General features: G+C 38.5%; 1 protein-coding gene across 1 annotated transcript in view; it reads right to left on the minus strand.

Annotated features, from left to right (window-relative positions):
• LOC123756153 (techylectin-5B) overlaps positions 1–20,089 on the minus strand; it is a 106,332-nt gene extending 86,243 nt beyond the window's left edge. The window contains exon 1 of the mRNA XM_069336567.1: positions 19,964–20,089. Within this exon, the coding sequence (XP_069192668.1) occupies positions 19,964–20,064 (101 nt within the window). The 5' untranslated portion in view covers positions 20,065–20,089. The remainder of the gene's footprint in view (positions 1–19,963) is intronic.
• Between the last annotated feature and the right edge of the window lie 3,001 nt (positions 20,090–23,090).

Genomic DNA, 23,090 nt, shown 5'->3' on the forward strand with positions numbered 1-23,090 from the left:
CGTTGGATACAGGAGTACCTAAGTAACAGGAGACAACGAGTCAGTGTGAGGGGTGAGGTCTCAGATTGGCGAGACGTTACGAGTGGAGTACCGCTGGGGTCAGTCCTTGGACCTATACTGTTTCTGATATATGTAAATGATCTTCCAGAGGGTATAGAATCGTTTCGCTCAATGTTTGCCGATGATGCAAAAATTATGAGGAGGATTGAAACTGAGGACGATAGTAGGAGGCTACAAGATGACCTAGACAGACTGAGTGAATGGTCCAACAAATGGCTGTTGAAGTTCAACCCGAGTAAATGCAAAGTAATGAAACTAGGTGGTGGAAATAGGAGGCCAAACACAGGATACAGAATAGGAGATGAAGTACTTAATGAAACGAACAGAGAGAAAGATCTAGGAGTTGATATCACACCAAACCTGTCTCCTGAAGCCCACATAAAAAGAATAACGTCTGCGGCATATGCGAGGCTGGCTAACATCAGAACAGCGTTCAGGAACCTGTGTAAGGAATCATTCAGAATCTTGTACACCACATATGTAAGACCAATCCTGGAGTATGCGGCCCCAGCATGGAGCCCGTACCTTGTCATTCACAAGACGAAGCTGGAAAAAGTCCAAAGGTATGCCACTAGACTAGTCCCAGAACTAAGAGGCATGAGTTACGAGGAAAGGCTGCGGGAAATGCACCTTACGACACTGGAAGACAGAAGAGTAAGGGGAGACATGATCACAACCTCCAAAATCCTCAGAGGAATCGACCGGGTAAACAAGGATAAACTATTCAACACTGGTGGGACGCGAACAAGGGGACACAGGTGGAAACTGAGTACTCACATGAGCCACAGAGACGTTAGAAGGAACTTTTTTAGTGTCAGAGTAGTTAACGGATGGAATGCATTAGGCAGTGATGTGGTGGAGGCTGACTCCATACACAGTTTTAAATGTAGATATGATAGAGCCCAGTAGGCTCAGGAATCTGTACACCAGTTGATTGACAGTTGAGAGGCGGGACCAAAGAGCCAAAGCTCAACCCCCGCAAGCACAAATAGGTGAGTACAAATAGGTGAGTACACACACACACACACACACACACACACACCAGTGTGTGTGTGATTTGGGGCCGGTGGCTGAACGGACAGCACGCTGGATGCGTGATCCTAAAATCCCAGGTTCGATTCTGGGCGCCGGCGAGAAACAATGGGCAGAGTTTCTTTCACCCTAATGCCCCTGTTACCTAGCAGTATACAGGTACCTGGGAGTTAGTCAGCTGTCACGGGCTGCTTCCTGGGGGGGGGTGTAAAAAAAAGCAGTTAGTAACAGTTGAGAGGCGGGCCAAAAGAGCAGAGCTCAACCCCTGCAAACTCAACTAGGTGAATACAAATACACACACACAGGAAGCAGCCCGTAACAGCTGTCTAACTACCTGGTACCTATTTACTGCTAATTAACAGAGGCATCAGATTGAAGGAGACTCTACCCATTTTGTTTCTGCCATCAGCTGAGATCGAACCCGGACCCTAGGATTACGAGTCCAGAGCGCTGTCCCCTCAGCTATGAAGGGCCCCCCAAATAATATTGTGTGAATCAGTGAGGGATAATTTAATGTATTGTATATGATTTAAAAGTCCAATGCATACATGTGGCTCATATTATCTTCCTCAATCATCCCGTAAACAGACATCATCTTTGAAAAAATCGTGGGCTGCACTCCTGGGTGTAAGGCCCTCATTACTGCAAGGGTGACCGTGGGTGGAAGCACACGGTGCAGCAGCACAACACAGCTGTTCAGCTTGTGCCCACAGCATGACTTAATTCTAAAGAAATAAAGAAATAACTGCGATTATTTTGCGGAATTAAACAACAGCAAACGCAATGTTGGTTTATGACGTTCACAGCAAAAGGCAAACATTGGCAGAACACAGCCGCGGTTTGGCGCATTTACGTCTCGTAAAACGTTATCTCATGTTCCTTTCTAAAATAAACTAGTCGAAAATTATGATATAATGCACGTCTTAATGAAACGAATATCTGTGCATACTTTGCACATACATACTGTGATCTACATGTTCAGTGATACAAATGATATTATTGACAGACCATAGTACCATTGTACATGAAAAACCATAGAAAGACATTGGAAATATGAAGGAAATATTATATATTCAATACGTGAAGTTCCAATTTCGCACAAAGTATGCAGATCTAGGGTGACAACATTTTATGACATTACTAAGCACACCAGAACTATTTAGTGATTTGTAATCGTGCATAAAAATGTATACAGTTATATACAAAGTGTTAATACACTGTAATAGCAAGAAACACAATATGTTTTATCGTTCTAAGCTAATAATATAGTGCGCACCTTAGTAACGCGAATATATTTGAGTATTCTGATGTTCCACACATTTTATTACATACGTTTTTCGTATAATATTATTGAATAATATAACCGGAAAAAATCAGAGAAAAGCAAATCAGAGACACATTGTAAAAGTTTGATGGTGGCAACTCCCACCTCTTGCCTGGCGGGGCGAGGACCCTGGGGTACATGACCTGGGGTGAGCACTTTGGGGCACATTGCCAGGGGCGAGCACCCAGAGTCGCCTGGCCTAGGGCGAGCCCCCTGGTGCGACTTGCCAGAGACGAGGACCCTTGGACGCCTGGCCTGGGGCAAACCCGCTGGGGCGCCTGGCCTGCGGCGAGCACCCTGGGGAACATGGCCTGGGGTGAGCAACCTGGGGCGAGCACCCTGGGGCGCCTGGCCTGGGGCGAGCACCCTGGGGCGACTGGCCTGGGGGCAAGTTTTCTGGGTCGCCTGGCCGACCCAGAAAACGCCTTGCCTTTAGTCCCGGGTTCGATCCCAGGCGCCGGAGAGAAAACAATGGGCAGAGTTTCTTTCACCCTGTGCCCTTGTTACCTAGCAGTAAATAGGTACCTGGGAGTTAAACAGCTGTCACGGGCTGCTTCCTGGGGGGGGGGGGGGACAAAATAGTAGTAGTTAGAAACAGTTGAGAGGCGGGCCGAAAGAGCAGAGCTCAACCCCCGCAAGCACAACTAGGTGAATACATACACATATTCATACATACACACATACTTTTATGATCCCAGGTAGCTGAAAAACGAGTCTCCCCTTTGAGAATTATACTATCAGGCCTGACCTGACTAGGAGGTCTAAGAAATATAGACATGATGATACATACATAAAATAATTGGTTAGATTTGATAAATAGTTTAAGAGTGATCAAGAATATAAGTAAATGACTTGACATGAGATGTGGAGAGTTTGCTAGAGGTATGAGGCTCGCTTCTGGAGGGCTTTGACCCCCACTTGAGCACCAGACATCGTGAGGGGAAGCCGATCTCCGTGTGAGCTCCTGTTAGAGAGGCAGCCCTAGTTGATATACCTTCAAGAGGAAGAAAGTGTGCAGACGTTTCAGCTGTGGAATCGTGATAGGAACGTTGTGGTCTCAAGTCCTGGATGGCAAGAAGAGTTGTGAAGCCGCCCAGAAACATTTTCAGGGGCCCTGAAAAAATGTTTCTGTGGAAAAAAAAAATGTTTCTGTTTCTGTGTTTCTGAAAAAATGTGTGTGCCCTGGTCGGGCATCATCAAGGAGCGACCTGCAGGAGACCTTATTGTGGTAAGCCCAAATTTAACTAGTTTACAGTGATTGCCTATAGTTGATCGTGTGCCCAGTGATTGTAGCGAATGTTTAATGATATATTAGGCATGTTTTGATAAGGCAGAAGGCCTAAATGAGAGAGTAAAGATGGAGGAACGACCTGGAGGGCGGAGCGAACGTCCACCCTGTCTGACCGCTGGTGGGTGACTAAGGGAGCCCAGCTTCTGTCGGAATAGCTGCCCTGCCGCGGCAGGCGGAGGAACTGCTCAGCGGGAGGCGGAGGATGGATTCGTCCTGGATAGGGGAGTCCATGCTCACAGCATGTAGAAAACAGAGATGTTGGGTGGAAACATTAATTGTGTGGTTTATTTTGTTTCTGTTTATAGGGAAACATTTTTATTGGCATGTGGATGAGTTGCAGGTTTGTCTGGGGAAAGAGTTGCTGAGAACTTCGAAACCAGCAGAGAGGAAGTAGTTGATGAGACACCAAGGTTGTCGAAAGTACTGAGCTCTGTGGATGAGCAGCCATACAGTGAGGAAGAGCTCCTCAAGCCGTGAGTAGAGAAGCAGTGAAGTGAACTTTCACATGCTTCTGTGATACCAGTGGTGAAGCACTATTGCTGTTCAGGAAGACTTCATGGTGTAGCAGCCGGGAGAGCTGTGGAGGACCCTGTTAGACGATTTTAGGAAAACCTGAAGATGTCAGGGTGGTGAACTTCTAGATGTGGAAAGGAAGTATTATTAACTACTTGTAGGGAGTTGGTAGAGTGTTTAGTTGTCATTAGCGTGCAAGACGCAGTGAAAGGTGGGTGATTTATTACCATTTTTATGCCAAGGAATATTTATACTGAAGTATGGAATTGCAACTGTAGGCTGGATTACCTGCATATATATATATATATATATATATATATATATATATATATATATATATATATATATGTCGTAACTAGTAGCCAGAACGCACTTCTCGGCCTACTATGCGGCGTGTGTTTAGATAGGAGCTGCCTCGTATGGGCCAATAAGCCTTCTGCAGCCTCTATGTTTCACCTCACATTTATCCCTTATGTATCCCCCATGTTTTCACCTTTATTGTATATTATATATATATATATATATATATATATATATATATATATATATATATATATATATATATATTATATATAATATATATATATATATATATATATATATATATATATGTCGTACCTAGTAGCCAGAACGCACTTCTCAGCCTACTATGCAAGGCCCGATTTGCCTAATAAGCCAAGTTTTCCTGAATTAATATATTTTCTCTAATTGTTTTCTTATGAAATGATAAAGCTACCCATTTCATTATATATGAGGTCAATTTTTTTTTATTAGAGTTAAAATTTACGTAGATATATGACCAAACCTAACCAACCCTACCTAACCTAACCTAACCTATCTTTATAGGTTAGGTCAGGTTAGGTAGCAGAAAAAGTTAGGTTAGGTTAGGTTAGGTAGGTTAGGTAGTCGAAAAACAATTAATTCATGAAAACTTGGCTTATTAGGCAAATCGGGCCTTGCATAGTAGGCTGGGAAGTGCGTTCTGGCTACTAGGTACGACATATATATATATATATATATATATATATATATATATATATATATATATATATATATATATATATATATATATATATATATATATATATATATATATATATATATTATTAAATATGACCGAAAAAGTAAGATTAATAATTCTAACACGAATTTTCTCAATCTTTCGTACATTTCTTTTCACTGTTGGTGGTAATTCAAAAATCAATTCTCCAAAATTCATTTTTATTTCTAGTCTGACGCGACACTTGAGCGCGTTTCGTAAAACTTATTACATTTTCAAAGACTTTAGTTTACACATACACAACTGAATAGAACTTACACATCTCCGATTTGTTTATATCTACATTTGAGTGAGGTGGATAGGGTGAGGTGGTATTAATAGGGTATTAAATTCATCAACACAAGACAGAACACGAAACAATGGGTATTGAATAGAAGTGATTGTAGAAAGCCTATTGGTCCATATTTCTTGATGCTTCTATATTGGAGCGGAGTCTTGAGGTGGGTAGAATATAGTTGTGCATTAATTGGCTGTTGATTGCTGGTGTTGACTTCTTAATGTGTAGAGCCTCGCAAACGTCAAGTCGCCTGCTATCGCTGTATCTATCGATGATTTCTGTGTTGTTTACTAGGATTTCTCTGGCGATGGTTTGGTTGTGGGAAGAGATTATATGTTCCTTAATGGAGCCCTGTTGCTTATGCATCGTTAAACGCCTAGAAAGAGATGTTGTTGTCTTGCCTATATACTGGGTTTTTTGGAGCTTACAGTCCCCAAGAGGGCATTTGAAGGCATAGACGACGTTGGTCTCTTTTAAAGCGTTCTGCTTTGTGTCTGGAGAGTTTCTCATGAGTAGGCTGGCCGTTTTTCTGGTTTTATAGTAAATCGTCAGTTGTATCCTCTGATTTTTGTCTGTAGGGATAACGTTCCTATTAACAATATCTTTCAGGACCCTTTCCTCCGTTTTATGAGCTGTGAAAAAGAAGTTCCTGTAAAATAGTCTAATAGGGGGTTTAGGTGTTGTGTTAGTTGTCTCTTCACAGGTTGCATGGCATTTCACTTTCCTTCTTATGATGTCTTCGACGAAACCATTGGAGAAGCCGTTGTTGACTAGAACCTGCCTTACCCTACAGAGTTCTTCGTCGACTTGCTTCCATTCTGAGCTGTGGCTGAGAGCACGGTCGACATATGCGTTAACAACACTCCTCTGCCCAGACAGGTACAAGAGTCCGATTTGCCTAATAAGCCAAGTTTTCCTGAATTAATATATTTTCTCTAATTTTTTCTTATGAAATGATAAAGCTACCCATTTCATTATGTATGAGGGAATTTTTCTTCATTGGAGTTAAAAATAACGTAGATATACGACCGAACCTAACCAACCATACCTAACCTAACCTAACTTATCTTTATAGGTTAGGTTGGGTTAGGTAACCGAAAAAGTTAGGTTAGTTTAGGTTAGGTAGTCGAAAAAACATTAATTCATGAAAACTTGGCTTATTAGGCAAATCAGGCCATGCATAGTAGGCTGAGAAGTGCGTTCTGGCTATAGGTACGACATATATATATATATATATATATATATATATATATATATATATATATATATATATATATATATATATATATATATATATATATATATATATATATGTCGTACCTAGTAGCCAGAACGCACTTCTAAGCCTACTATTCAAGCCCATGACATTACTCTAACAAGAGAAATGTTGAACAAGAATACTTGCATAATAGACAAAACCCAAGATTCAAGATGATTAAAAATTCTTGAGGCAATTCACATAAGAATAGAGCGACCTACCATGAACACCCAAATCACGGAACTATTTACTCTACCCACCATGAGAGTAAGGATAAGACAAGAACATATCGATGCCAACATAGAAGACAATGTCCAACATAACAGGCCAATTACACTGGATTAATCTTTGTGTTTAGATAGGAGATGCCTCGTATGGGCCAATAAGCCTTCTGCAGCCCCTATGTTTATCCCTTATGTATCCCCCCATGTTTTCACCTTCATTGTATTATCACCTGACCTAATGCGGGTATAAAATCAACTAGTATTGTAAGATCTGTTCACTTGAGAATGAACCATGGAGGTTCGAAACGTCGTGCAAATTATACAAATAAGTGTAATACACTCTATAGTAAATCACTTCTTTTCTTCACCTTAAAAGTACGAAAATGAGTTTTGGAGAACTCCTATTTCAATTAAGCCCTGATGCTAAGAAAATAGTTAGAGGGATAGAAGCCCTAAACCAGAAAATTTAACCTGGCTTATTAGGCAAATTGGGCCTTGCATAGTACTCCAAAAAGTGCGTTCTGGCTACTAGGTACGACATATATATATATATATATATATATATATATATATATATATATATATATATATATATATATATATATATATATATATATATATATATATATATGTCGTACCTAGTAGCCAGAACGCACTTTTTGGAGTACTATGCAAGGCCCAATTTGCCTAATAAGCCAGGTTTCCTGAATTAATATATTTCCTCAAATTTTTTTCTTATGAAATGATAAAGCTACCTATTTCATTATGTATGAGGTAATTTTTTTTTTATTGGAGTTAAAATTAACGTAGATATATGACCGAACCTAACCAACCCTACCTAACCTAACCTAACCTATCTCTATAGGTTAGGTTAGGTTAGGTAGCCGAAAAAGTTAGGTTAGGTTAGGTAGGTTAGGTAGTCGAAAAACAATTAATTCATGAAAACTTGGCTTATTAGGCTTATTATATATATATATATATATATATATATATATATATGTCGTACCTAGTAGCCAGAACTCACTTTTTGGCCTACTATTCAAGGCCCGATTTGCCTAATAAGACAAGTTTTCATGAATTAATTGTTTTTCGACTACCTAACCTACCTAACCTAACCTAACCTAACTTTTTCGGCTACCTAACCAAACCTAACCTATAAAGATAGGTTAGGTTAGGTTAGGTAGGGTTGGATAGGTTCGGTCATATATCTACGTTAATTTTAACTCTAATAAAAAAAAATTGACCTCATACATAATGAAATGGGTAGCTTTATCATTTCATAAGAAAAAAATTAGAAAAAATATATTAATTCAGGAAAACTTGGCTTATTAGGCAAATCGGGCCTTGAATAGTAGGCCAAAAAGTGAGTTCTGGCTACTAGGTACGACATATATATATATATATATGTCGTACCTAGTAGCCAGAACGCACTTGTCAGCCTACTATGCAAGGCCCAATTTGCCTAATAAGCCAAGTTTTCCTGAATTAATATATTTTCTCTAATTTTTTTCTCATGAAATGATAAAGCTACCCATTTCATTATGTATGAGGTCAATTTTTTTTTATTGGAGTTAAAATTAACGTAGATATATGACCGAACCTAACCAACCCTACCTAACCTAACCTAACCTATCTTTATAGGTTAGGTTAGGTTAGGTGGCCGAAAAAGTTAGGTTAGGTAAGGTTAGGTAGGTTAGATAGTCGAAAAGCAATTAATTCATGAAAACTTGGCTTATTAGGCAAATTGGGCCTTGCATAGTAGGCTGAGAAGTGCGTTCTGGCTACTAGGTACGACATATATATATATATATATATATATATATATATATATATATATATATATATATATATATATATATATATATATATATATATATGTCGTACCTAGTAGCCAGAACGCACTTCTCAGCCTACTATGCAAGGCCCGATTTGCCTAATAAGCCAAGTTTTCATGAATTAATTGTTTTTCGGCTACCTAACCTACCTAACCTAACCTAACCTAACTTTTTCGGCTACCTAACCTAACCTAACCTATAAAGATAGGTTAGGTTAGGTTAGGTAGGGTTGGTTAGGTTCGGTCATATATCTACGTTAATTTTAACTCCAATAAAAAAAAATTAACCTCATACATAATGAAATGGGTAGCTTTATCATTTCATAAGAAAAAAATTAGAGAAAATATATTAATTCAGTAAAACTTGGCTTATTAGGCAAATCGGGCCTCGCATAGTAGGCTGAGAAGTGAGTTCTGGCTACTAGGTACGACATATATATATATATATATATATATATATATATATATATATATATATATATATATATATATATATATATATATATATATATATATATATATATATATATATATATATACATATATATATATATAAAAATATATATATATATATATATATATATATATATATATATATATATATATATATATATATATATATATATATATATATATATGTCGTACCTAGTAGCCAGAACGCACTTTTTGGAGTACTATGCAAGGCCCAATTTGCCTAATAAGCCAGGTTTCCTGAATTAATATATTTCCTCAAATTTTTTTCTTATGAAATGATAAAGCTACCTATTTCATTATGTATGAGGTAATTTTTTTTTTATTGGAGTTAAAATTAACGTAGATATATGACCGAACCTAACCAACCCTACCTAACCTAACCTAACCTATCTCTATAGGTTAGGTTAGGTTAGGTAGCCGAAAAAGTTAGGTTAGGTTAGGTTAGGTAGGTTAGGTAGTCGAAAAACAATTAATTCATGAAAACTTGGCTTATTAGGCTTATTATATATATATATATATATATATATATATATATATATATATATATATATATATATATGTCGTACCTAGTAGCCATAACTCACTTCTCAGCCTACTATGCAAGGCCCGATTTGCCTAATAAGCCAAGTTTTCATGAATTAATGTTTTTTCGTCTACCTAACCTACCTAACCTAACCTAACCTAGCTTTTTTGGCTACCTAACCTAACCTTACCTATATATATAGGTTAGGTTAGGTTAGGTAGGGTTGGTTAGGTTCGGTCATATATCTACGTTAATTTTAACTCCAATAAAAAAAAATTGACCTCATACATAGTGAAAAGGGTTGCTTTATCATTTCATAAGAAAAAAATTATAGTAAATATATTAATTCAGGAAAACTTGGCTTATTAGGCAAATCGGGCCTTGAATAGTAGGCTGAGAAGTGAGTTCTGGCTACTAGGTACGACATATATATATATATATATATATATATATATATATATGTCGTACCTAATAGCCAGAATGCACTTCTCGGTCTACTATGCAAGGCCCGATTTGCCTAATAAGCCAAGTTTTCCTGAATTAATATATTTTCTCAATTTTTTTTCTTATGAAATGATAAAGCTATCCATTTCATTATGTATGAGGTCAATTTTTTTTTATTGGAGTTAAAATTAACGTAGATATATGACCGAACCTAACCAACCCTACCTAACCTAACCTAACCTATCTTTATAGGTTAGGTTAGGTTAGGTAGCCGAAAAAGTTAGGTTAGGTTAGGTTAGGTAGGTTAGGTAGTCGAAAAACAATTAATTCATGAAAACTTGGCTTATTAGGCAAATTGGGCCTTGCATAGTAGGCTGAGAAGTGCGTTCTGGCTACTAGGTACGACATATATATATATATATATATGTCGTACCTAGTAGCCAGAACGCACTTCTCAGCCTACTATGCAAGGCCCGATTTGCCTAATAAGCCAAGTTTTCATGAATTAATTGTTTTTCGGCTACCTAACCTACCTAACCTAACCTAACCTAACTTTTTCGGCTACCTAACCTAACCTAACCTATAAAGATACGTTAGGTTAGGTTAGGTAGGGTTGGTTAGGTTCGGTCATATATCTACGTTAATTTTAACTCCAATAAAGAAAATTGACCTCATACATAATGAAATGGGTAGCTTTATCATTTCATAATAAAAAAATTAGAGAAAATATAATAATTCAGGAAAACTTGGCTCATTAGGCAAATCGGGCCTTGCATAGTAGGCTGAGAAGTGCGTTCTGGCTACTAGGTACGACATATATATATATATATATATATATATATATATATATATATATATATATATATGTCGTACCTAATAGCCAAAACGCACTTCTCAGCCTACTATGCAAGGCCCGATTTACCTAATAAGCCAAGTTTTCATGAATTAATGTTTTTTAGACTACCTAACCTACCTAACCTAACCTAACCTACCTTTTTCGGCAACCTAACCCAACCTAACCTATGAAGATAGGTTAGGTTAGGTTAGGTAGGGTTGGTTAGGTTCGGTCATATATCTACGTTAATTTTAACTACAATAAAAAAAAATTGACCTCATACATAATGAAATGGGTAGCTTTATCATTTCATAAGAAAAAAATTAGAAAAAATATATTAATTCAGGAAAACTTGGCTTATTAGGCAAATCGGGCCTTGAATAGTACGCCAAAAAGTGAGTTCTGGCTACTAGGTACGACATATATATATATATATATATATATATATATATATATATATATATATATATATATATATATGTCGTACCTAGTAGCCAGAACTCACTTTTCAGCCTACTATTCAAGGCCCGATTTGCCTAATAAGCCAAGTTTTCCTGAATTAATATATTTACTATAATTTTTTTCTTACGAAATGATAAAGCAACCCTTTTCTCTATGTATGAGGTCAATTTTTTTTTATTGGAGTTAAAATTAACGTAGATATATGACCGAACCTAACCAACCCTACCTAACCTAACCTAACCTATATTTATAGGTAAGGTTAGGTTAGGTAGCCAAAAAAAGCTAGGTTAGGTAGGTTAGGTAGACGAAAAAACATTAATTCATGAAAACTTGGCTTATTAGGCAAATCGGGCCTTGAATAGTAGGCTGAGAAGTGCGTTCTGGCTATTAGGTACGACATATATATATATACAGACTTGCCTATATAACTCGCAAGCTGAAGTTTATAACTTTTTAACACTCAACCCACCAGGAGACTCGAACCCTGGCCCACAGAGTGGCAGGTACACACTGTATCCATTGCACCATACTTCAAAGCCATAAGAGAGGTAGGAATTCTGGGGTATTTAACCCACAGAATTCCATTCTCTCCCAGGCAATGAGATGATGAAAGACCTCTGGTGTTCTTTAATCGAGCCCTGTTATGTGGGAAAACTGCATTGAGCATTTACACCGAGTTTTCCCACATAACAGGGCTCGATTAAAGAACACCAGAGGTCCTTCATCATCTCATTGCCTGGGAGAGAATGGAATTCTGTGGGTTAAATACCCCAGAATTCCTACCTCTCTTATGGCTTTGAAGTATGGTGCAATGGATACAGTGTGTACCTGCCACTCTGTGGGCCAGGGTTCGAGTCTCCTGGTGGGTTGAGTGTTAAAAAGTTATAAACTTCAGCTTGCGAGTTATATAGGCAAGTCTGTGCATTGAGCATTTACACCGAGTTTTCCCACATAACAGGGCTCGATTAAAGAACACCAGAGGTCCTTCATCATCTCATTGCCTGGGAGAGAATGGAATTCTGTGGGTTAAATACCCCAGAATTCCTACCTCTCTTATGGCTTTGAAGTATGGTGCAATGGATACAGTGTGTACCTGCCACTCTGTGGGCCAGGGTTCGAGTCTCCTGGTGGGTTGAGTGTTAAAAAGTTATATATATATATATATATATATATATATATATATATATATATATATATATATATATATATATATATATATATATTTATATATGTCGTACCTAGTAGCCAGAACGCACTTCTCAGCCTACTATGCAAGGCCCAATTTGCCTAATAAGCCAAGTTTTCATGAATTAATTGTTTTTCGACTACCTAACCTACCTAACCTAACCTAACCTAACTTTTTCGGCTACCTAACCTAACCTAACCTATAGAGATAGGTTAGGTTAGGTTAGGTAGGGTTGGTTAGGTTCGGTCATATATCTACGTTAATTTTAACTCCAATAAAAAAAATTTACCTCATACATAATGAAATGGGTAGCTTTATCATTTCATAAGAAAAAAATTTGAGGAAATATATTAATTCTGGAAAACTTGGCTTATTAGGCAAATTGGGCCTTGCATAGTAGTCCAAAAAGTGCGTTCTGGCTACTAGGTACGACATATATATATATATATATATATATATATATATATATATATATATATATATATATATATATATATATATATATATATATATGTCGTACCTAGTAGCCATAACTCACTTCTCAGCCTACTATGCAAGGCCCGATTTGCCTAATAAGCCAAGTTTTCATGAATTAATGTTTTTTCGTCTACCTAACCTACCTAACCTAACCTAACCTAGCTTTTTTGGCTACCTAACCTAACCTTACCTATATATATAGGTTAGGTTAGGTTAGGTAGGGTTGGTTAGGTTCGGTCATATATCTACGTTAATTTTAACTCCAATAAAAAAAAATTGACCTCATACATAGTGAAAAGGGTTGCTTTATCATTTCATAAGAAAAAAATTATAGTAAATATATTAATTCAGGAAAACTTGGCTTATTAGGCAAATCGGGCCTTGAATAGTAGGCTGAGAAGTGAGTTCTGGCTACTAGGTACGACATATATATATATATATATATATATATATATATATATATATATATATATATATATATATATATATATATATATATAGACATATGTCGTACCTAGTAGCCAGAACTCACTTCTCAGCCTACTATTCAAGGCCCGATTTGCCTAATAAGCCAAGTTTTCCTGAATTAATATATTTACTATAATTTTTTTCTTATGAAATGATAAAGCAACCCTTTTTATATAGTAAATTATAGTAAATATATTAATTCAGGAAAACTTGGCTTATTAGGCAAATCGGGCCTTGAATAGTAGGCTGAGAAGTGAGTTCTGGCTACTAGGTACGACATATATATATATATATATATATATATATATATATATATATATATGTCGTACCTAGTAGCCAGAACTCACTTTTCAGCCTACAATGCAAGGCCCGATTTGCCTAATAAGCCAAGTTTTCATGAATTAATATATTTTCTCTAATTTTTTTCTTATGAAATGATAAAGCAACCCATTTCATTATGTAAGAGGTCAATTTTTTTTATTGGAGTTAAAATTAACGTAGATATATGACCGAACCTAACCAACCCTACCTAACCTAACCTAACCTATCTTTATAGGTTAGGTTAGGTTAGGTAGCCGAAAAAGTAAGGTTAGGTTAGGTTAGGTAGGTTAGGTAGTCGAAAAGCAATTAATTCATGAAAACTTGGCTTATTAGGCAAATCGGGCCTTGCATAGTAGGCTGAGAAGTGAGTTCTGGCTACTAGGTACGACATATATATATATATATATATATATATATATATATATATATATATATATATATATATATATATATATATATATATAGACATATGTCGTACCTAGTAGCCAAAACTCACTTTTTGGCCTACTATTCAAGGCCCGATTTGCCTAATAAGCCAAGTTTTCCAGAATTAATATATTTTCTCTAATTTTTTTCTTATGAAGTGATAAATCAACCCATTTCATTATGTATGAGGTCAATTTTTTTTATTGGAGTTAAAATTAACGTAGATATATGACCGAACCTAACCAACCCTACCTAACCTAACCTAACCTATCTTTATAGGTTAGGTTTGGTTAGGTAGCCGAAAAAGTTAGGTTAGGTTAGGTTACGTAGGTTAGATAGTCGAAAAACCATTAATTCATGAAAACTTGGCTTATTAGGCAAATCGGGCCTTGCATAGTAGGCTGAGAAGTGCGTTCTGGCTACTAGGTACGACATATATATATATATATATATATATATATATATATATATATATATATATATATATATATATATCTATATATGTCGTACCTAGTAGCCAGAACGCACTTCTCAGCCTATTATGCAAGGCCCGATTTGCCTAATAAGCCAAGTTTTCATGAATTAATGTTTTTTCGACTACCTAACCTACCTAACCTAACTTTTTCGGCTACCTAACCTAACCTAACCTATAAAGATATGTTAGGTTAGGTTAGGTAGGGTTGGTTAGGTTCGGTCATATATCTACGTTAATTTTAACTCCAATAAAAAAAAATTGACCTCATACATAATGAAATGGGTAGCTTTATCATTTCATAAGAAAAAAATTTGAGAAAATATATTAATTCAGTAAAACTTGGCTTATTAGGCAAATCGGGCCTTGCATAGTAGGCTGACAAGTGCGTTCTGGCTACTAGGTACGACATATATATATATATATATATATATATATATATATATATATATATATATATATATATATATATATATATATATATATATATATATATATATTTTGATAGCAGTCTTTCCTGTAGAAATATATTATTAAATATGACCGAAAAAGTAAGATTAATAATTCTAACACGAATTTTCTCAATATTTCTTATGTTTCTTTTCACTGTTGATGGTAATGGAAAAATCAATTCTCCAAAATTCATTTTTATTTCTAGTCTGACGCGACACATGAACGCGTTTCGTAATAACTTATTACATTTTCAAAGACTATTAGTTTACACACACACAACTATAACCTGCAAACACTAAACAGAGTTCTTACTATGCTATGATTTAAACAGCTTTCATTTTATTTTATACCCGCATTGTGGGGTGAGATGATATGTTACAATAGTTTTGGATGGGGTGAACAAAACATTCGACACAGGACAGAACACGAAACAATGGGTATTAATTGGGTAAAATGATGGTAAGAATGGAAGTAACTGCAGAGGGCCTATTGGCCCATATTTCTTGATGCTTCTATATTGGAGCGGCTGTTGATTGCTGGTGTTGACTTCTTGATGTGTAGTGCCTCGCAGATGTCAAGCTGCCTACTATCGCTGTATCTATCGATGATTTCTGTGATGTTTGCTAAGATTTCTCTGGTGATAGTCTGGTTGTGGGAAGAGATTATATGTTCCTTAATTAAGCCCTGTTGCTTATGCATCGTTAATCGCCTGGAAAGAGATGTTGTTGTCTTCCCTATACACTGAGTTCTTTGAGGCTTACAGTCCCCAAGTGGGCATTTGAAGGCATAGACGACGTTAGTCTCTTTTAAAGCGTTCTGCTTTGTGTCTGGAGAGTTTCTCATGAGTAGGCTGGCCGTTTTTTTGGCTTTATAGTAAATCGTCAGTTGTATCTTCTGATTTTTTTTCTGTAGGGATAACGTTTCTATTAACATTATCTTTCAGGACCCTTTCCTCCGTTTTATGAGCTGTGGAAAAGAAGTTCCTGTAAAATAGTCTAATAGGGAGCAAAGGTGTTGTGTTAGTTGTGCCTTCAGAGGTTGCATGGCGTTTCACCTTCCTTCTTATGATGTCTTCAACGAAACCATTGGAGAAGCCGTTGTTGACTAGGACCTGCCTTACCCTACAGAGTTCTTCATCGACTTGCTTCCATCCTGAGCTGTGGTTGAGAGCACGGTCGACATAAGCGTTAACAACACTCCTCTAATACCTGTCTGGGCAGTCACTGTTGGCATTTAGGCACATTCCTATGTTTCTTTCCTTAGTGTAGACTGCAGTGTGGAAACCTCAGCTCCTTTCCATGACTGTTACATCTAGAAAGGGCAGCTTCTCATCCTTCTCCATCTCGTAAGTGAAACGCAACACAGACTTCCACTAAAATGCCTCCTTCAGCTCCTGCAGATGTCTGACATCAGGTACCTGTGTAAAAATGTCGTCAATACCTGTCATACCTGCAGTATATGGCCGGTTTCAAGTTCATGTCGACTAAGATCTTTTGCTCGATGGTACCCATGTAGAAGTTCACAAACAGGACACCTAGGGGAGAACCCATGGCTACCCCATCTACTTGCTTATACATGTGCCCATCCGGGCTCAAGAAGGGTGCCTCTTTAGTACAAGTTTGGAGTAGTTTCCTTAGAATGTTTTCTGGAATGTCAAGAGGAGTACAGGCCGGATCACGATACACTCTGTCCGCTATCATCCCGATTGTTTCATCCACAGGTACGTTGGTAAACAGTGATTCTACGTCCAACGAGGCTTTTATCCCTGTGGCCCGTGTTCCCTGCAGTAAGTCAACAAATTCCTTTGGAGACTTTAGGCTGAAGGCGCAAGGTACATAAGGAGTCAGCAGGCCGTTGAGTCGCTTCGCCAGTCTGTACGTGGGTGTGGGTATCTGGCTGATGATTGGCCGAAGTGGGTTTCCAGGCTTATGTGTCTTGACATTTCCGTACGCGCAGCCAGGTTTATATTCCCTAATAATCTTTAGCAGGTGGAGTCCGGATTTCTTGGCGTTCACAGTTTCGAGCTTCCTCCTTGACTGTCTCTCTGACAGTCATGCTTCCTCCTTGACTGTCTCTCTGAGAGCCATGCTTCCTAATTGACTGTATATCTGACAGTCATGCTTCCTCCTTGACTGTCTCTCTCTGACAGTCATGCTTCCTCCTTGACTGTCTCTCGGACAGTCATGCTTCCTCCTGACTGTCTCTCTGACAATCATGCTTCCTCCTTGACTGTATCTCTGACAGTCATGCTTCTTCCTTGCCTGTATCACTGACAGTCATGCTTCCTAATTGACTGTCTCTCTGACAGTCATGCTTCCTCCTTGACTGTCTCTCTGACAATCATGCTTCCTCCTTGACTGTATCTCTGACAGTCATGCTTCCTCCTTGCCTGTATCCCTGACAGTCATGCTTCCTCCTTGACTGTCTCTCTGACAGTGATGCTTCCTCCTTGACTGTCTCTCTGAGAGTCATGCTTCCTAATTGACTGTATATCTGACAGTCATGCTTCCTCCTTGACTGTCTCTCTCTGACAGTCATGCTTCCTCCTTGACTGTCTCTCTGACAGTCATGCTTCCTCCTTGACTGTCTCTCTGAGAGCCATGCTTCCTAATTGGACTGTATATCTGACAGTCATGCTTCCTCCTTGACTGTCCTCTCTCTGACAGTCATGCTTCCTCCTTGACTGTCTCTCGGACAGTCATGCTTCCTCCTTGACTGTCTCTCTGACAATCATGCTTCCTCCTTGACTGTATCTCTGACAGTCATGCTTCCTCCTTGCCTGTATCACTGACAGTCATGCTTCCTAATTGACTGTCTCTCTGACAGTCATGCTTCCTCCTTGACTGTCTCTCTGACAATCATGCTTCCTCCTTGACTGTATCTCTGACAGTCATGCTTCCTCCTTGCCTGTATCCCTGACAGTCATGCTTCCTCCTTGACTGTCTCTCTGACAGTCATGCTTCCTCCTTGACTGTCTCTCTGAGTCATGCTTCCTAATTGACTGTATATCTGACAGTCATGCTTCCTCCTTGACTGTCTCTCTCTGACAGTCATGCTTCCTCCTTGACTGTCTCTCGGACAGTCATGCTTCCACCTTGACTATCTCTCTGACAATCATGCTTCCTCCTTGACTGTATCTCTGACAGTCATGCTTCCTCCTTGCCTGTATCCCTGACAGTCATGCTTCCTAATTGACTGTCTCTCTGACAGTCATGCTTCCTCCTTGACTGTCTCTCTGACAATCATGCTTCCTCCTTGACTGTCTCTCTGACAATCATGCTTCCTCCTTGGCTGTATCTCTGACAGTCATGCTTCCTCCTTGACTGTTTCTCTGACAGTCATGCTTCCTCCTTGCCTGTATCTCTGACAATCATACTTCCTCCTTGACTGTCTCTCTCTGACATTCATGCTTCCTTCTTGGCTGTCTCTCTGACAGTCATACTTCCTCTTTGGCTGTATCTCTGACATTCATGCTTAATCCTTGACTGTCTCTCTGACAGTCATGCTTCCTCCCTGACAGACTTGATGTAAGGAATTTACACCAAGTCTTTCGCACTTCCCTGAGTGCTTTATCAAGGTCTGAGTGTGCGATTAGGACGAGACTTACATCTGAACGTCTAATCACGTTGAGATGTATGTTGAGATTGAGATTAGACGTTGTGATGTATGTTTCGTCCTAATCACATACTCAGACATAGACAAATCACTCGGGAAAGTGCGAAAGACTTGGTGTAAATTCCTTATATAAATTTCACAAGTATACATGTGTAGGTTTTTATCCCAATACTTAGGTTCTTATGCCTATTCATCAGAACATAGGATGCTCTATAGTCTTCATGACTTAGTGCTTTTCATGATATACGTACTAGCTTATTTCAACATTCCTAACTACAACATGTGCCAGTAGAAATGGTTTAGTGGCATTTTGGATAACTCGATGGGAATTTCTGCCGAACACACAAACGTGGATGGTTAGCGTCTGTTTAGGTTATTTTTGTTAAGCCTCACCGAAATAATAATGCATAAATAAACCATTTATATATTATGGTGAAAAGGACCTCTATATGTACCATGATGTTGGGATAAGGGTTTATGTTTTTATTGTTGAATAAAGTGCAGTTCTCATAGATATTTCTTGCAAAAGCTACTTTTAAATCTGATTTAACATTTATTGCAACCTAATTCAATCATATTTTAGTTCAATATAATTTATAGTATACATTTCCAAAGAACTCAGTGAAAAAACACTTATATATAATAATATCAATAACAACAGGCATTATTCACAGAAAAAATATGATTGTGTAGGTTGAATGAATGGATATTGTTATTCTGATTTTGTATCTTCGTTTTGCCAAGGTGAAAAATAAAACAGTTTCCTATGTAATGAATGCTGAAAGATTCTTAATTTTATATCTATCAAGAAAGAATATTTTTTTTTTATAAAAAATTAAAACAAATAATCAAGTGTATGATTAGAGTAAATTAAAAAGAGTTTTTGAATGAACTTTAGAATGCATGTAGAGATGACAACGAGAATGGTAAATACCTGTCTCTCTGGCAGGTGGTGTTTCCAGACTGGTGTCCACGAATGTTGTGTCCAGGTTGTGGGAGAGACATAACACTCACACTGCTACTCACAACCTCCATCAATACTTCCACTTCTTTCTTGATAATTTCTGTTAACATATCAATTATTTATGTTTAAATTTAATTACAAATATTTAATGCAATATAATTTCAATTTAATATATATATATATATATATATATTATATAATATATATATATATATATATATATATATATATATATATATATATATATATATATATATATATATATATATATATATATATATATATATATATATATATATCCGAGTGCCGGCGGTGGGGTGGTTCAAATAGCCTCGGCTATCACCTCATTATGCCTGGTCGTGATGGTCAAGTGGATTAAGGGGTCTGGTACATACCAGTTGCGTGGCTCCTGGGAGTATGGGTTCGAGTCACTTCTGGGGTGTGAGTTTTCAGTTGCATATTGTCCTGGGGACCATTCAGGCTTGTTCGCATTTGTGTTCCTCACGTGTGCCCCAAAGAATGAGGTGATTTGGTAAAATGCTATGCCCAAGATTACTATCTCGAGTGCCGGCGGTGGGGTGGTTCAAATAGCCTCGGCTATCACCTCATTATGTCCGGTCGTGATGGTCAAGTGGATTAAGGCGTCTTGTACATACCAGTTGCGTGGCTGCTGGGAGTATGGGTTCGAGTCACTTCTGGGGTGTGAGTTTTCAGTTGCATATTGTCCTGGGGACCATTCAGGCTTGTTCGCATTTGTGTTCCTCACGTGTGCCCCAAAGAATGAGGTGATTTGGTAAAATGCTATGCCCAAGATTACTATCCGAGTGCCGGCGGTGGGGTGGTTCAAATAGCCTCGGCTATCACCTCATTATGTCCGGTCGTGATGTCAAGTGGATTAAGGCGTCTTGTACATACCAGTTGCGTGGCACCTGGGAGTATGGGTTCGAGTCACTTCTGGGGTGTGAGTTTTCAGGTGCATATTGTCCTGGGGACCATTCAGGCTTGTTCGCATTTGTGTTCCTCACGTGTGCCCCAAAGAATGAGGTGATTTGGTAAAATGCTATGCCCAAGATTACTATCCGAGTGCCGGCGGTGGGGTGGTTCAAATAGCCTCGGCTATCACCTCATTATGTCCGGTCGTGATGGTCAAGTGGATTAAGGGCGTCTTGTACATACCAGTTGCGTGGCACCTGGGAGTATGGGTTCGAGTTCACTTCTGGGGTGTGAGTTTTCAGTTGCATATTGTCCTGGGGACCATTCAGGCTTGTTCGCATTGTGTTCCTTTGTGGAACTTTGTGGGTGGAAATTTTTATTCTAGTCTGACGCGACACTTGAGCGCATTTCGTAAAACTTATTACATTTTCAAAGACTTTAGTTAACGCATACACAACTGAATAGAACTTACACATCTCCGATTTGTTTATATCTACATTTGAGTGGGGTGGATGGGGTGAGGTGGTATTAATAGGGTATTAATTCCATCAACACAAGACAGAACACGAAACAATGGGTATTGAATGGAAGTGATTGTAGAAAGGCCTATTGGTCCATATTCTTGATGCTTCTATATTGGAGCAGAGTCTTGAGGTGGGTAGAATATAGTTGTGCATTAGTTGGCTGTTGATTGCTGGTGTTGACTTTTTAATGTGTATTGCCTCGCAAACGTCAAGCCGTCTGCTATCTCTGTATCTATCGATGATTTCTGTGTTGTTTACAAGGATTTCTCTGGCGATGGTTTCGTTGTGGGAAGAGATTATATGTTCCTTAATGGAGCCCTGTTGCTTATGCATCGTTAAACGCCTAGAAAGAGATGTTGTTGTCTTGCCTATATACTGGGTTTTTGGAGCTTACAATCCCCAAGAGGGCAATTGAAGGCATAGACGACGGTGATCTCTTTTAAAGCGTTCTGCTTTGTGTCTGGAGAGTTTCATATGAGTAGGCTGGCCGTTTTTCTGGTTTTATAGTAAATCGTCAGTTGTATCCTCTGATTTTTGTCTGTAGGGATAACGTTTCTATACAATATATTTCAGGACCCTTTCCTCCGTTTTATGAGCTGTGGAAAAGAAGTTCCTGTAGTGTCCTTCGTTACCTTGTAGTGTCCTTCAAACTAAATTCCAAAGGGTAACGAAGGACACTACAAGCCGAATTGAAAGCAAAGGTCAACAAACTGATTGAAACTGTGAACGCCAAGAAATCCGGACTCCACTTGCCAAAGATTATTGGGGAATATAAACCTGGATATGCATATGGAAATGTCAAGACACACAAGCCTGGAAACCCACTTCGGCCAATCATTAGCCAGATACCCACACCCACGTATAGACTGGCGAAGCGACTCAACAGCCTGCTGACTCCTTATGTTCCTTGCGCCTTCAGCCTGAAGTCCTCCAAAAGAATTTTGTTGACTTACTGCGGGGCACACGGGCCACAGGGATAAGAGCCTCGTTGGACGTAGAATCACTGTTCTCCAACGTACCTGTGGACGAGACAATCGGGATGATAGCCGACAAGTGTATCGTGATCCAGCCTGTACTCCTCTTGACATACCAGAGAATATTCTAAGGAAACTACTCCAAGCTTGTTCTAAAGAGGCACCCTTCTTGAGCCCGGATGGGCACATGTATAAACAAGTAGATGGGGTCGCCATGGGTTCTCCCCTAGGTGTCCTGTTTGCAAAACTTCTACATGGGTATCATCGAGCAAAAAGTCTTAGTCGACATGAACTTGAAACCGGCCATATACTGCAGGTATGTTGACGACATTTTTACACAGGTACCTGATGTCAGGACATCTGCAGGAGCTGAAGGAGGCGTTTGAGCAGAGTTCCGTGCTGCGTTTCACTTACGAGATGGAAAAGGATGGGAAGCTGCCCTTTCTAGATGTAACAGTCATGGAAAAGAGCGAAGGTTTCCACACTGCGGTCTACACTATGGAAACGAACATAGGAATGTGCCTAAATGCCAACAGCGACTGCCCAGACAGGTACAAGAGGAGTGTTGTTAACGGATATGTCGACCGTGCTCTCAGCCACAGCTCAGAATGGAAGCAAGGCGACGAAGAACTCTGTAGGGGTAGGCAGGTCCTAGTCAACAACGGC

Source organism: Procambarus clarkii, chromosome 36 (assembly GCF_040958095.1).
Source record: "Procambarus clarkii isolate CNS0578487 chromosome 36, FALCON_Pclarkii_2.0, whole genome shotgun sequence".
NCBI classification, from domain to species: domain Eukaryota; kingdom Metazoa; phylum Arthropoda; class Malacostraca; order Decapoda; family Cambaridae; genus Procambarus; species Procambarus clarkii.